Source organism: Rhea americana, unplaced genomic scaffold (genome assembly GCF_003343005.1).
Source record: "Rhea americana isolate MKP2758 unplaced genomic scaffold, rheAme1 scaffold_63, whole genome shotgun sequence".
Taxonomy (NCBI): Eukaryota; Metazoa; Chordata; class Aves; order Rheiformes; family Rheidae; genus Rhea; species Rhea americana.
Window position 1 is genome coordinate 2357425 of NW_028186790.1, and position 12662 is coordinate 2370086.

At 38.1% G+C, this 12662-nt stretch overlaps 1 protein-coding gene across 3 annotated transcripts in view; it reads right to left on the reverse strand.

The window, feature by feature from the left end:
- GCFC2 (GC-rich sequence DNA-binding factor 2) overlaps window positions 1-9177 on the reverse strand; it is a 20427-nt gene extending 11250 nt beyond the window's left edge. For all 3 annotated transcript variants that reach the window (XM_085320374.1, XM_085320373.1, XM_085320375.1), the window contains exons 1-8: window positions 8820-9177; window positions 8595-8705; window positions 7612-7761; window positions 6122-6340; window positions 4939-5024; window positions 3512-3627; window positions 1411-1597; window positions 292-415 (exon numbers count right to left, since the gene is read on the reverse strand). In XM_085320374.1, coding sequence (XP_085176500.1) covers window positions 292-415; window positions 1411-1597; window positions 3512-3627; window positions 4939-5024; window positions 6122-6340; window positions 7612-7761; window positions 8595-8705; window positions 8820-9153 — 1327 coding nt within the window. In that variant the 5' untranslated portion in view covers window positions 9154-9177. The remainder of the gene's footprint in view (window positions 1-291; window positions 416-1410; window positions 1598-3511; window positions 3628-4938; window positions 5025-6121; window positions 6341-7611; window positions 7762-8594; window positions 8706-8819) is intronic.
- Between the last annotated feature and the right edge of the window lie 3485 nt (window positions 9178-12662).

Consider the following 12662-nt stretch of genomic DNA (forward strand, 5'->3'; position numbering starts at 1 on the left):
TTTTTTTGTATATATATATATATGTACTGACAGGCAGTTGCCGAGTTGAATAACTCAAAACTGACCGATATTTGGTCAGATTACATTCATCATTATATCAGAGAAAATATAATGAAGCTGACTAAGGCAACATAATTTCAGATCAGATAGGTTGAGAACACACCCACTGACATGGAAAGGGGAAAGACTACCAAAGTTAGAGACAAAATATTTAATCCAAAATGGTAACCAAGTATTTCGTTTAAAGAGTGAAGGTTTCAAAAAGAAAATAACTTTAAACTTCATACGAACATAAAAGGTGCTGAATATAAGCAGATTCATTTCTCAGGTCATCTTGCCTTCGTTTCAGTAGCATTCTGGCTCGTTGCTGAAGAAGTTCATGCATAGCCAACTCTATCTCATTAATGTATGCCAGCTGAAATAGAGTAAACAGTAATCAAGTTTTCAATTAATTAAAATCAAAAAAAAAAACAATAAAAAAGTTTCCAGAGTATATCCATAGAGCAGTGAATTACAAGCAAAGTATTATCATAGATCAATAAAATATGTTCCTGCTCACTAAGTTTTTCAGACTGTTSTGGAAAACTGAAGAATACAAGCCAATTATTAATGGACTACCATAACACTTTATACAAATGCGTTCAACAGGTCACTACTGAGGCACTTATTTCAGCTTTTTTAAATTTTAAGAAGCAAACTGAAGGTAAACAAAGAGCTATTAGTCAAACGGAAACATACTCATCAGCAAAAAGACTCAAATAATGCAATGCAATAAACTGCATTTGATAACAGAGAACATAACAGCAGTTTACTTTCACCARTGTCATATTTTAGACAGCTCCTCCCTTTCTCCCTGCCTCTCTTCTTCCTTTTAAATACAAAGTTTGCAGTCCAAAGCAGTTCAGGAAACAGACACTGCACATAATGTAGATGCATCCTCATACAKCTCTGCTAACTTAATCCCAACTTGATCCTAACACCATATCCTTACTATTTCTCTTACATAAAATACTAAGTGAATTTAACRCTCTCTCCTTTCCAACTACAACACAATCTGGTTATTACACCAGCAGAAAACTCCGTCCAGCAGAAACTGGGTGAGACCATAGCTCAAGTCAGCATACCTCTACTACCTAGTTTGGTCATYACTTTACGTTGGGTGACACTTGGGTTTGTTCTCCCTGCATTTTGTTTCCCGTTACAYTAAAACTTCTGACAGAAGCAACTTTTAACTGGGAGGTGTCAGCTTTACTTCCAAACACCCTGCTCCTTCACTGAGAAAACACACTTTCATTATCTGGAATACATGTGTGTGTACATATATGTGTGTATACACACACAAATATACATATATGTGTGTGTATATATATACACACACACTTGTACAGATGCCCACAGTCACAYACACACCTTTTCGTTCAAACAGTTTATCAAGTTTTCTACATATATTTTCATGGCTCGATAGAATTTGTAATTCAGAGATGCATTTGAAGACTTCTCTAACTCCTGGACGGACGTCTTTGAACTTTTGATGTCCTCCACGTATTTTTCATACTCCCTCTGGTGGGCACGGTGCACATCCTGTAATGACGTTATCCTAAAAGACAAAAATCCAGACAATTAAAGCTTCTGCCAGATTAGCAGTTAATGAATCCCGAAGCATTTTTCTGATCAAAATTATGGATGAWATCTTTGCCTTTGCTGCTAACAGCACTTGCATTTATACTGACAAAAGTTGAAATATTTAACCATGCCAGTATTTTCAGAAGTATGGGATGTGGAAAAGCATCATGCTTTAGAAATTCAGATGTCTTATGTACCACTAGCTTTGAGAGAACCGCTGACATTTTACCCAGGTTCCTCAGTACWCCACGCTTCTAAGAACATAGAAAGGAGGAAGAAAAAAAAAAAGAAAAAAGAAAAAGCAGCAGCCAAATTGTGATTGTGATATACATTAAATGGAATCTACGCAACATAATCTGGGTAAGACTACAACAACTCATGTRTTATCCATATTAAGTAGTATGGATAGCAGCACCTATAGCACTCATTATGTGCTCACTGCTGAACACAAACCAACTGAGGAGTCCTGTTCCAAGTAGGTGATAAAACCAAGAAGCCTATGTTCACAGTTGTCATTAATTGTTATAAAAATGCCTATATATATTACGACTGCACCTTTTTCCTTACGTTTTCCTGGTGACTGAACAATTTGATGAAGCCTTTAACAAAACAAAGCAGACCACAACTTATTTCATTTTCCTTAATTAGAGAACAGTTGAACTATTTTCATTGAAAACTAAGACATTCTCCAACATGACACCTTGGCAGAAAGTTCTATGCCATACCAGATGCCAAAAGAATTATTTCATCAAGTTAAACACATCAATGGCGTTTACTATTGTCAAGCAGGTTCCCCTCCCCTTCTTGCTACCTTCCAGATAGGTATCCTACTCTTGATAGTATTAGTAGTCTTACTCTTTTTTACATGTTTCTATATATATATATATATATATATATATATATATATATTTTATATATATAATTCCTACTGCATTTAACTTGTTCTTTTTAGGCGATGATAGCTAAAAACCTCAAGAACTTCCACAAAAATGTCTAGACCAATTTAGCTGCAATTTTTTAAACAAGTAGGTCAGTGATGTTTTGTACAAAGCAAAACATGCACAGGAAGAGCTCAATGGAAGCCCACTGCAGATATTTACATTTCAGTTGTATAATGTTACATGTCTAAACTTATCTCAACAGCTGCYTCTTAGTGCTCTGAGAGACGACAGGGTACAGCTTACCTTGGGATGCCTCACCCCAGCTGTCTTTCTCACTCACCCCTTTGGGGGTTCTCACCTCCACTATAGGACACTTCAGCTGCCTATAAYGCAGCTGATGGGCAGGAGGAAAAACAARATTAAAATAAYAATAATAATTAAAAAAAAAATCATAGCTTGGCATACTAAAGAAAATCAAACCCAGTTCCAGTTTGCCTAAACAGGCTGCAGTGAATCCACTGYTGCTTTAGGTAATACTCAGCTATCTTTTCAGCTGGAGTAAGAACCATCAAAAGAGGACTAGGATTACCAACCGCGAGACAGAACTCCTTCAGCCCTCCTGATTACAGTTTTGCTTGCTTGGCAAACATAACATTGTAACTGCACTCTTGTAGCAACACTAGCAACCGTAGAAAGCTGYTGTCATTTAAATGAAAATACTGTACAGGGCTAGATGATAAAATACAAAAAATCCAAATGCTTCTTAGATAAAGCTACATATGAGATTTTTCGTTCAAGCACCATTAACATGCCATTGTCAGGTAAAACTAAACTTGTACAACTCTGCAGTACTAGACATTGTAGCAAGTATACTAAACATGGAATAACAGTCTATGATTCTCCAATACTCAGGGAAAAGAGTAAGATCTCATGATCTATCATTTCTCACTCTGTCACAAAACAAACTTGGACAACTCAAAAATTAGGTTCATACATGCAGTATTTACCTTTCAGTCAGCCGCTTCTTTACAATTTCCAGGTTCACAGATGGCAGAGAAACAGAGGGATCAAACTTTGGTTTTGCTGGTTGAAATTTATGCAGAGAAGCATTGTCATGGATATCCTACAAGAATCATATCTGTTAATCTTTTAATACATAAGTCTTCCTTCTGTAGCTATCACATCAACAAGACATCATCTGAATAAGGCATATATTAAAAAAATAATTTCAATGATTAAGTATTTTCCGAAAGACACAAAAGCAAAAAGCCTGAATATCATCTGTATAAATGCATATAGTGCATACAAACAGCACCAAGTAATCCATAATTTGGGTTACACTTAACCTGCCCTCCTCCTCTTGGTCTGAAAACTTTCACAGCTAGCAGGGACACAAAAAGCTTCTACACCTTGCTAGTATTATGTTCACATTTTAATAAAAACTTAAGTTACAGCCAAGTAGTAGTAAAAACCGTAATAGCAGTAATCATATTTTCTTCATGTTTTGATTTTTTGAAACTATTTTATTACATTTATGATAAATTATCAGAAGGCTTACTATGAAGAAACAACATATTGAATATTAACAGACCACAAATAAAATGGTTCCTTTGCAGTATAYATGTGAACACCACCTTCTGGCAAAACCAGTAGCCAATTTAATTCTGATCAACCAGTTTAACTAAAAATGGATTTCAAACAGTTTTAGGTTAGAAATCCCCCCCCCAAAAAAAATCTATAGTCTAGAACAGTATCAAGTGGTTAATTTAAATCTGACCAAAATATACTCAACTGAAGYAACTGAGTCCATAATTAACAAGATCTGCTACTAAAAAAAAATGTAATAATTTCCTGAACATGAGAAATTAAACATTTTCCAGAAACAAGTGCAGCATGAGGATCTGTGACTAGGTGGAAATCCAATCACATACTGGATTTTAAGTTCAGCAGCAAGAAGCTGCAATTTTCTCCCAGCCCCATAACTACTCCCTTTTAACAGGTTGCTATTTCTTCAATGGCTTATTGAAGAATTCACATGCTTATYCTTTTTTATTACATGCTTACTTAAATTTTCCTAGTTTGATTCAGAGTAGGTGATTCAAGTCAGAAACAACTTTCAACTCATTAGGAAAAGAAAAGCCACAGTTCATCATTACCATATACCAAAAGAAATACAACAGAATCCTGCTGAATTCTACAAAAAGTGCCCTCAAACTGTCACTCAGAGATTTTAGCATAATAAAATCATCAGTTTTGCTTTGTAACATGTTAGCATGTGTGGTATTTGAATATTTTTACTTTCAAGATCCCTTGCATAGCAGTAAAAACTGGATACAAAGTTTTATTCTCTACTTTCTTCAGAGAGCCRTCCATCACAGAATAAGCTCTCTCGCCTAGGAACAAAAAGCAATTTGCAATGGCTAGGAAAGATCACCTGAGAGAGTTTAACAGCTTTCTTTATTTGCTGCTCTTCCCACTTAATTTGTGTTTCATCTTCACTTGATTCATCATCCTCAGAGGCTGGTAAAAAGATTAGAACAATCATTACTACATGTAATTGTATCTTGTTTCCCCCCTCCCATACTCTCCTCCCTCAAAAGCAACAGTGGTTCCCACAGCCATTATTGGGAAGCACCAAGTGCGCGCGCACGCACACACACACACACACACACACACACACACACACAAAAGAAGAAAAAAAGGCAGTTAAACTGCAGATGAAATATTCTCAAACTGAAAGGCAAGGAACACACCAAGAAATGGCTTCTGGAATTCCTAAAATTGACACCAATATTAAGTTCCCCAACCTACTGTTTCTCAGGCAACTACTACTGCAGTACTAAAAAATATGTTGTTATGCTTCTACTAGAAACAATTCATTTTATTTTTCAAAGTAAAGATGTATATAATACATATAAATGAAAGTACAGTTGGTCTGTAATACTTGTGCAAAGTAACATTATATATGGTAAATCTTTGAGTACTTTATAGTGTAAATTCTAATACAGACACAAAAAACTTTTTTTTAGTATTAATTAGAACTGCTGAATGAGCTCACAGCTACACAGTCCTTATAACCATTATCAAAATAATAAAGAAAAGTAGTCTACAAATAGAACAAACTGGTGCTTCATAAATTCAACTAGCTAGAATAAAAAAGCTATAGAACTTGTGCTTTGCATGCAATAAGCTTATTCAGTTATAAAAGTTTGATGATTTTAAAAACAAAATAAAAAAACCCAAYAACATCAATACAGGGAGAGCACTGAGAAGACTGGATATGAAGTAGTAGGAAACAGCATTTAGAAAACTTACTRAAGTAGGACACTGTCTTACATCACCAGCAACTTTGCATATTAGATGTTATCCTCCTTATAAGACAGGCTACTTGTTGTAGCCAACATCACCCAAAAGTCATGTGAAAAAGTTTTCTCAAGTCACCCAGCACCCCAACACAACCGAGATCCAATCCATATTCAGCTTAGAYATAAACCTTGAGCGCCTTCTACCAGGACCCCTGAAGAACAAAACCTTATGTTCCACTCTTTACTCGCAACATCCTTCAAGTTTTCAGCGAAACAATGCYACAACCACTGGTAGAAAAGGCACAAACTCACCCATGTGTTCAGTCATCCTCTGCCTGAGAGTTCTTGCTTTAGGAGTAAAATTGAGAGTCCGCATATCAGCTTCATCTTCACTCTCTAAATCACTACTTTGTCTTCTCTGAGAGACCTGATGATCATTTAAAACATCCAATGGCAGATAATCAGCTTGTGTCCTGGCTAAGTGACGTTTCCTCCGAGCAGCCTCAATGCAAGCTGCACTGGGTATACTGCCTAAGTCAAAGGGAAAGAAAATCTAAGCAAATGACTAAAAGCAACACGTGCACATTACTCCTAATGACAAAAATCACCATAACTCAAGTTCATTGCATAATTCTGAGCACAGGGAACTCAAGGAATTTTTCTACGCATTTCAAAATAACTTTACTACCTTGAACATAAAGAGAAGCAAGAATATCCATAAAAAGTGACTGTCTAAAATCAAAACCCAGATTTCTTAAAAAAATAGCCATTAGCTTGTCCTTCTCTTTTCCATCTCCTCATAGAGCAAGGTTACCGACTGTAGTTTACAAAGAAATCCAGAAAGAGATAAATTTCCAAATTAAACAAGATTAAATTTTAATCTCAAGTGAATTGTGCACTGTTAAACAGGGATTATTTACTGCCTCTTTCCCAAATTCACTGTTCCCAACATGCGATCTATTTCAGTCTCTGAAATAGACACTGAATCATAATAGGCAACCAAAAATGTTCTTTAATTGTCCAAAGACACACTTAAATATGCATATTACATAAGCAGTACCATGTCTTCACTTTAGCCATCAAAGTCTCAAGATCATAGTAAGAAAAATGGAACATGCTACTGATTTGGTGCAAATTACAGTATAACCAGTATTTAAAAATAAAGTTTGTTACATCCATAATGAGTATTATATGCAAAAAAAATTGTCATAATAAACATGCAGCATTATATCCTTCACTACTTACAAAAAGTCTTATTTAATTTAAAATAGTTGGAGAAAACCTCGAACTTTAATGCCTTCATTTCTCTTTAGATCAGTTTTATAGCTGAGTCTCTCCTAGTAGAGGCATTCTCCATCTTGTTCTTTCCCTTAAGTACAGTGCTTGGTTTTACTTCCTTTTATGAAGTTATTCAAAATCACACATATAGTGCAGAACACCATGCTTGACAGTTAAGAAAATATTCTAAATGTTATGTGAAGGGGATTCATCTCCTCGAAATTTAGCCAGTTATACATCTAGTCCTAGCCAGTAACCTAAACTACCTCTATAATCAATGCAAAAAGATGCTGGGGATTCAACTTATCCTTACAGGAATGTCAAAACACATGCAAAGAAATACCCCTTCAGAGCAAAACTGTCACTCTTCTTTCAGAAAAGGAGCAGCCTTGACCCAGCACAAACCAGGTGCCTACCTCTTACATGACTGAAGAGGAGTGGGTTTCATCTCATCTATCTTGTCATGTATTTCAAATGAAAAAGGTCATACAACTACTATTTAAAAGGAAATCCCAGAAACAAACCTGCTGACAAATCCTTCCTTCTCTGTGGATGGCTGGATTCAGCTTCTGAGTCTGAGCTGTTGTACTCCTCACTAAGTGAAGAATAGGTCTCATCCTCTTCTTCATGAGTGGCTTCAGTGTTGCAGGTTCTAGACACCAACTGACAGATTTCTGTATCAAGGGAAAAAGACTCATGGTTTCAGCATCAGCTGCCAGAAGCTGACGCATCRTAATTATTAGTAACTACCTAGACCATGATACAAAGTCTAGTTGCTTATCTAACTATCTATCYTAATCAAAACACGCTAAATCCCCCCACAATCTTTTCAAGGATTATGCTATAAAGTATTAACAAGCAGAGTCTTCTTTTATTTACTTGTCTCCAATTACCTTAAAATTATTTTAAGAAAAWTAGTAATCCGATGATTTACTGATGAAGAGAAACTTTAATTTTTTAAACAGAATGTGCCACCTGTTAAAATAGCATGAGGTATGCTTTTATAGTACATTACTTATATACATACATATATATACACACACATCATCTCATCCAAATCACAGTCACTACAGAAATTATTTCTTATCTCAAGCTAATTTATCTCACAGTAACATTAGGGCTTATCTGTGAATTAACAAGGTATCAATAGAAGAAATACAGCTGAAAATAACTTCTAAAAGCACTTTTGCAAAACACACAAAGCTCAAAATATCCCTCTAGAAAAAGTGCTATACTTCAATTAGACTCAAAATACTGACTGAGCTATCAAAGCCATGGATTGTTTTCAATTAAAATATGTTAATGCTGCAACAGCAAACAGCTTAGTAACAGAAAGGATTTATATCAAATTTGTATTAAATTACTATGTGCATTTTCTCTTCGTAAGATTCAACTAAAAAATTAAAGACATCTAGCAGCAGTTATATATTCCTCTTATTTAATGATTTCAAAATTTAATTTTCATGTAACTGATTGAAAAAAAAATCCCTTTAACTCAAGTACTTACTTTCACTTTCCTGAACTTCTCTCTCTGGGGATGGTAAGATTTCCTTCTTTTGGATTCTAAAAGTTACTTCATTGAAGGATGGCTTCTTAATTTTAAAGAGTTCTTCATCATCTACCCAGATAAAACAAAATAATTCAGATTAAACTTTTGAGAGTTACAACTTTGCTTACAACGTTAATTTTCTGTTCTATATTCATATAAATTGTTACATAACGCGCCCCTTACCTTCCCGCTCCTCCTCGCCCCCGAAGCTCAGCAGAACCTTCCCGGTGAGGCGCGGCCCGCRGCCCCCGGCCGCTCCTTTGCCCTCCGCCCGGCCCCCGCGGCTGCCCGCCGGCTCCTGTGCGGGTGACAGGCCCTCCGCCGCGGGAGCCACGGCGCCACTGCGGGGCTCCTCCTCAGGCTCCGCTTCCTGCTCGGAGGCACGGCCAGGGGCTGGAGTCGGCGGCGATGCGGCAGTCGGCAGCTGCTGCTGCTCCTCCTTCTCCTCCTCCTCGCCGCTGCCGCTGGACACCACGCGCCGCCGGGCGCGGAAGTTCCGCGGAGCACGGCGGAACATGGCGCCAGCTAACCGCCGCCAACGGCCCCGCCGCCTCGCTAGAGCGCATGCGCAAGACGCCCCGCGCATCACCTCCGCCCCGCCCAACCCCCGCCCCAAGGGCCAGTCACGTTTCGCGCCGCCGGCAGGTGGGCGGGGCTAAGCGACCTCTGTCCAATTAGGTTAAGGGGGCGTGTCCTCGCCGTTAACCGTTGAGCTGCCGGGGGGAGGGGCAGGCGGTGCAGCTCGGGGCGGCGAGCGGCTGGTGCTGAGGAGGCACCATGGTGCGCGGGTTAAGGTAAAAGGCCTGGGTTTAGCCAGAGCTCCAAAGCGGAAAGTATCCTGCTGGCGGCCTCTTCGTGGCAGGGGCTCCCAGCTGCTTCGCCGGGCAGGTCCCCTGGCCTGCAGCTTGCTGCTTAAGCAGCCAAAGCAGGCAGAAATTAGTCACCTTTTTGTTTTCCTTTCTGTAGGCTTAGCTCACTGAAGGAGTCAGACAAGTGCCAGCACAAGGGAAGGGGAACATGTGCCTGGGAACAGAAGGCAGGTAGTGACTTTGAGAGGTTTGCACGGTGAGAATTTGTGCCCTCGCTTGTACCATCCTTTGGCTCTTTAATGCTGAGGTATGTGTAAAGGCAGCACATCTACCTTCAAATAAACCTATAACAGCTATGCCTTGAACACAGCAAGTCCTTCAAGAGAGGTCTCTGTGTCCCAAGAGAAGTATCCAAATATAGTGGATATTTGAAATGTTCATGCTTAAATTGCTCYACCTTTCTGTTCTTCATCTGTAAGATGAAGGTAATAATATTAACTTGCCTCAGGAATCTTGTGATGAAAATTGCATTTGTGAAGTACTCAGTACCGTGAGATAACTAACTACATTCTTTTTCTCTTCAGCGCAGATTCTGAATGGTGCGTGTTAAATAAAGTCCAAGGGTGAATARTGAGGACTATAAAAGCTTTACATTACCCAGGCGGTGGGTACCATTCATCTTCTACACTGAAAAAGGTTGAGGGTCTTGTGAAAAAAAAATGTAGTTCTACAAGCATTAGAACTAGTTGTTTTTGTTTGTTTGTTTGTTTGTTTTATGGATTTGTGCCAAGAAACTTAGACATATCATGAGAGCTCTGACTCAAAGTGACCTTGTGGCCATGGAAATTACATGTGCTCTCCCTACRTGATTTCTCTGATGGAGGGATGAAGTCAAGGGTAGGCTAAGGAGAGACTGGTATATTGAGTATTGTCCATTTGTAATTTTGTTAATTTGTAGTTTTACTAATTTTGTAATTAGTAATATTGTGTATTGTCATCTGAACAACGCATAGTTTGCYAAAATAGTTTGACCTGGATTACTAAGTCGGTGAAGATACTTGTTTCTTATTTACCACTCTAGTACTCATGAGGACTTCATCAGACTATATAGAGATCTTACGAATTTTCCCAATGACTAGTTGTTATTCTGATGATGTTATAATTGTGACAAAACTCCTTTTCTTTGCTGTGATACTGCAGTAAATCTTGAGGACTTCTCCTCTTTCATCTGGTTTAAAATCCTTTCATATRGGTAGTCTAGTGAGTGATACTTAAGACTGAGCTGGCTCTCCGTAAAACAAAATAGCCCAGGACTTAAGGATGGCAGAAGCACAAGACAGAACTGTTGTACATTTGGTATTTATAGCATGTGAAACTGCCATGTTTGTAGTTGTCACTCAAGCTAACATGCATGCTAAGCGCCAAGATATTAATCAAGGCAGTAGCAATCTAATCCCTAAAGGGAAGGCAAATTCAACTGCCGCAAATCAGCATAGTATCATTTTGGAAGGAATGGCAGTGCCCAGTGCCAATGGATTTATTTTATTAGTCAATAAAAGCCYGTGTCCTGACACTGTTCAATCACAAAAAGGTAACTTTACCTTAAACCATTTAGAGTTCACAGAATGGTTGAGGTTGGAAGGGACCTCTGGAGAACATGTAGTCCAACTCCCCTGCTCAAGTAGGGTCACTAGAGCACATTAGACAGGATTGCATCCAGGTAAGTTTTGAATATCTCCAGAGCAGGAGACAACACAGCCCCTCTSRGCAACTTGTTCCAGTGCTCTGTCACTCAGAGTTGTAATAGATGGGCAGATGAAGATTATTAGATGGAATTATTGAATCATTAGCATTAGCTGGTGCTGGTTTAGTGACTCTACAATCTAAGCTGAATCTAATTGAATCTAATTCTAAAAGAATGTTAAGAAGGGCTCTGAGGCTATTGGTAAAGTTGCAGGTTTCCCTTACCAAAACAAGTCTTGCATGAGAATTCAAATGAAGCATTAGTGGCTCATATAGCCTCTCTTCACACTCCATGGATTTCATCTCTGATTTTAACTCTGTTAAACTTTAATGTCAATGTAGGTTACAAAGTAACTCATTCTGAAAGACTATCACYCTTTAGGAATAACTTTCAAATTCAGAAGGTGCCTGAACCTAACATATCAGCTCAATTTGGCTGAAGACTGCTAAACTAGATCCAGCCCTCTAAACACAACAACTTTAAGCCACTAGTTGAAGGTACTGCACAATGTTGTTAATTGCAGCAGCAAAAACCACTTCATATCCATGATAGTTGTCACTAGCATGGATAGTAAAGTCTAGCAGAGCACCAGGCAAGCAGAGGGGGGCAGTAGCACCTCAAACTGTAAGCATTACATCTTGCAGRCAAGAGTCAGTCATTCACTGGAAACTTCCAATGTCCCTTTAACACAGAGCTTTTCGGTAGTAATCATGTGTATGCTTTACTCTCCTACAAAGTTTTGTCTCATATCTGTATTATGGCAATCACTTTCTCTATAGCATGCCTGCATCTTTCCAGAAATTCAAAAAKCTTGCAAACTTTTCTTGTCACAGGAAGTCACAAAATGTTGCAGATCTGAGGTGATTTATTTCAAAATTGATTCTTGCCTCTTTTATCCTTTAAAAGCAACTTAGGGTACTTTGTTGTAATAAAACATATGAGAGTCCAGAAACAAATGCATTTGAAAAGAACTTGCTGTTCTGGGTTACCAAGGTATTATTTACTAATTATAACGTATGGATTACAAATTGCAACAAATAATTTTGCTTAACCCTACTTTTTTACTGCCAGCACCTCAAATTTATGAAATTCAAGTGTGTATGTTTCTGAATTCCTGTGCTGTAGCTGACAAAATCTCATTTGCAAAAATACAGACTGTATGAGTCAATGCTGCCTTCACATCACATTCTGGACTGTCTGGAAATCYACTTTCTCTATGGTGATAAAGATGTTTTATAAATCTTAAAATAATTTCAGTGTGGTTGGCCAGAGGAGCTTTTGCTACTCTTTGAACAAGTACAGTCTAGCTTTCCCTGCCCTACAAAATAATATTTGTCCTTGGCAGGGAGCAGGGTTCAGACATGAATTTTTTATTTTATATGGGTATTAACTGACAGAAAATCCTGCAGGGTAATACAGTAGCTTGTAATATTTGTTGTTTTAAGAATTGTGTGGATTTCTGGTTCAGAATTC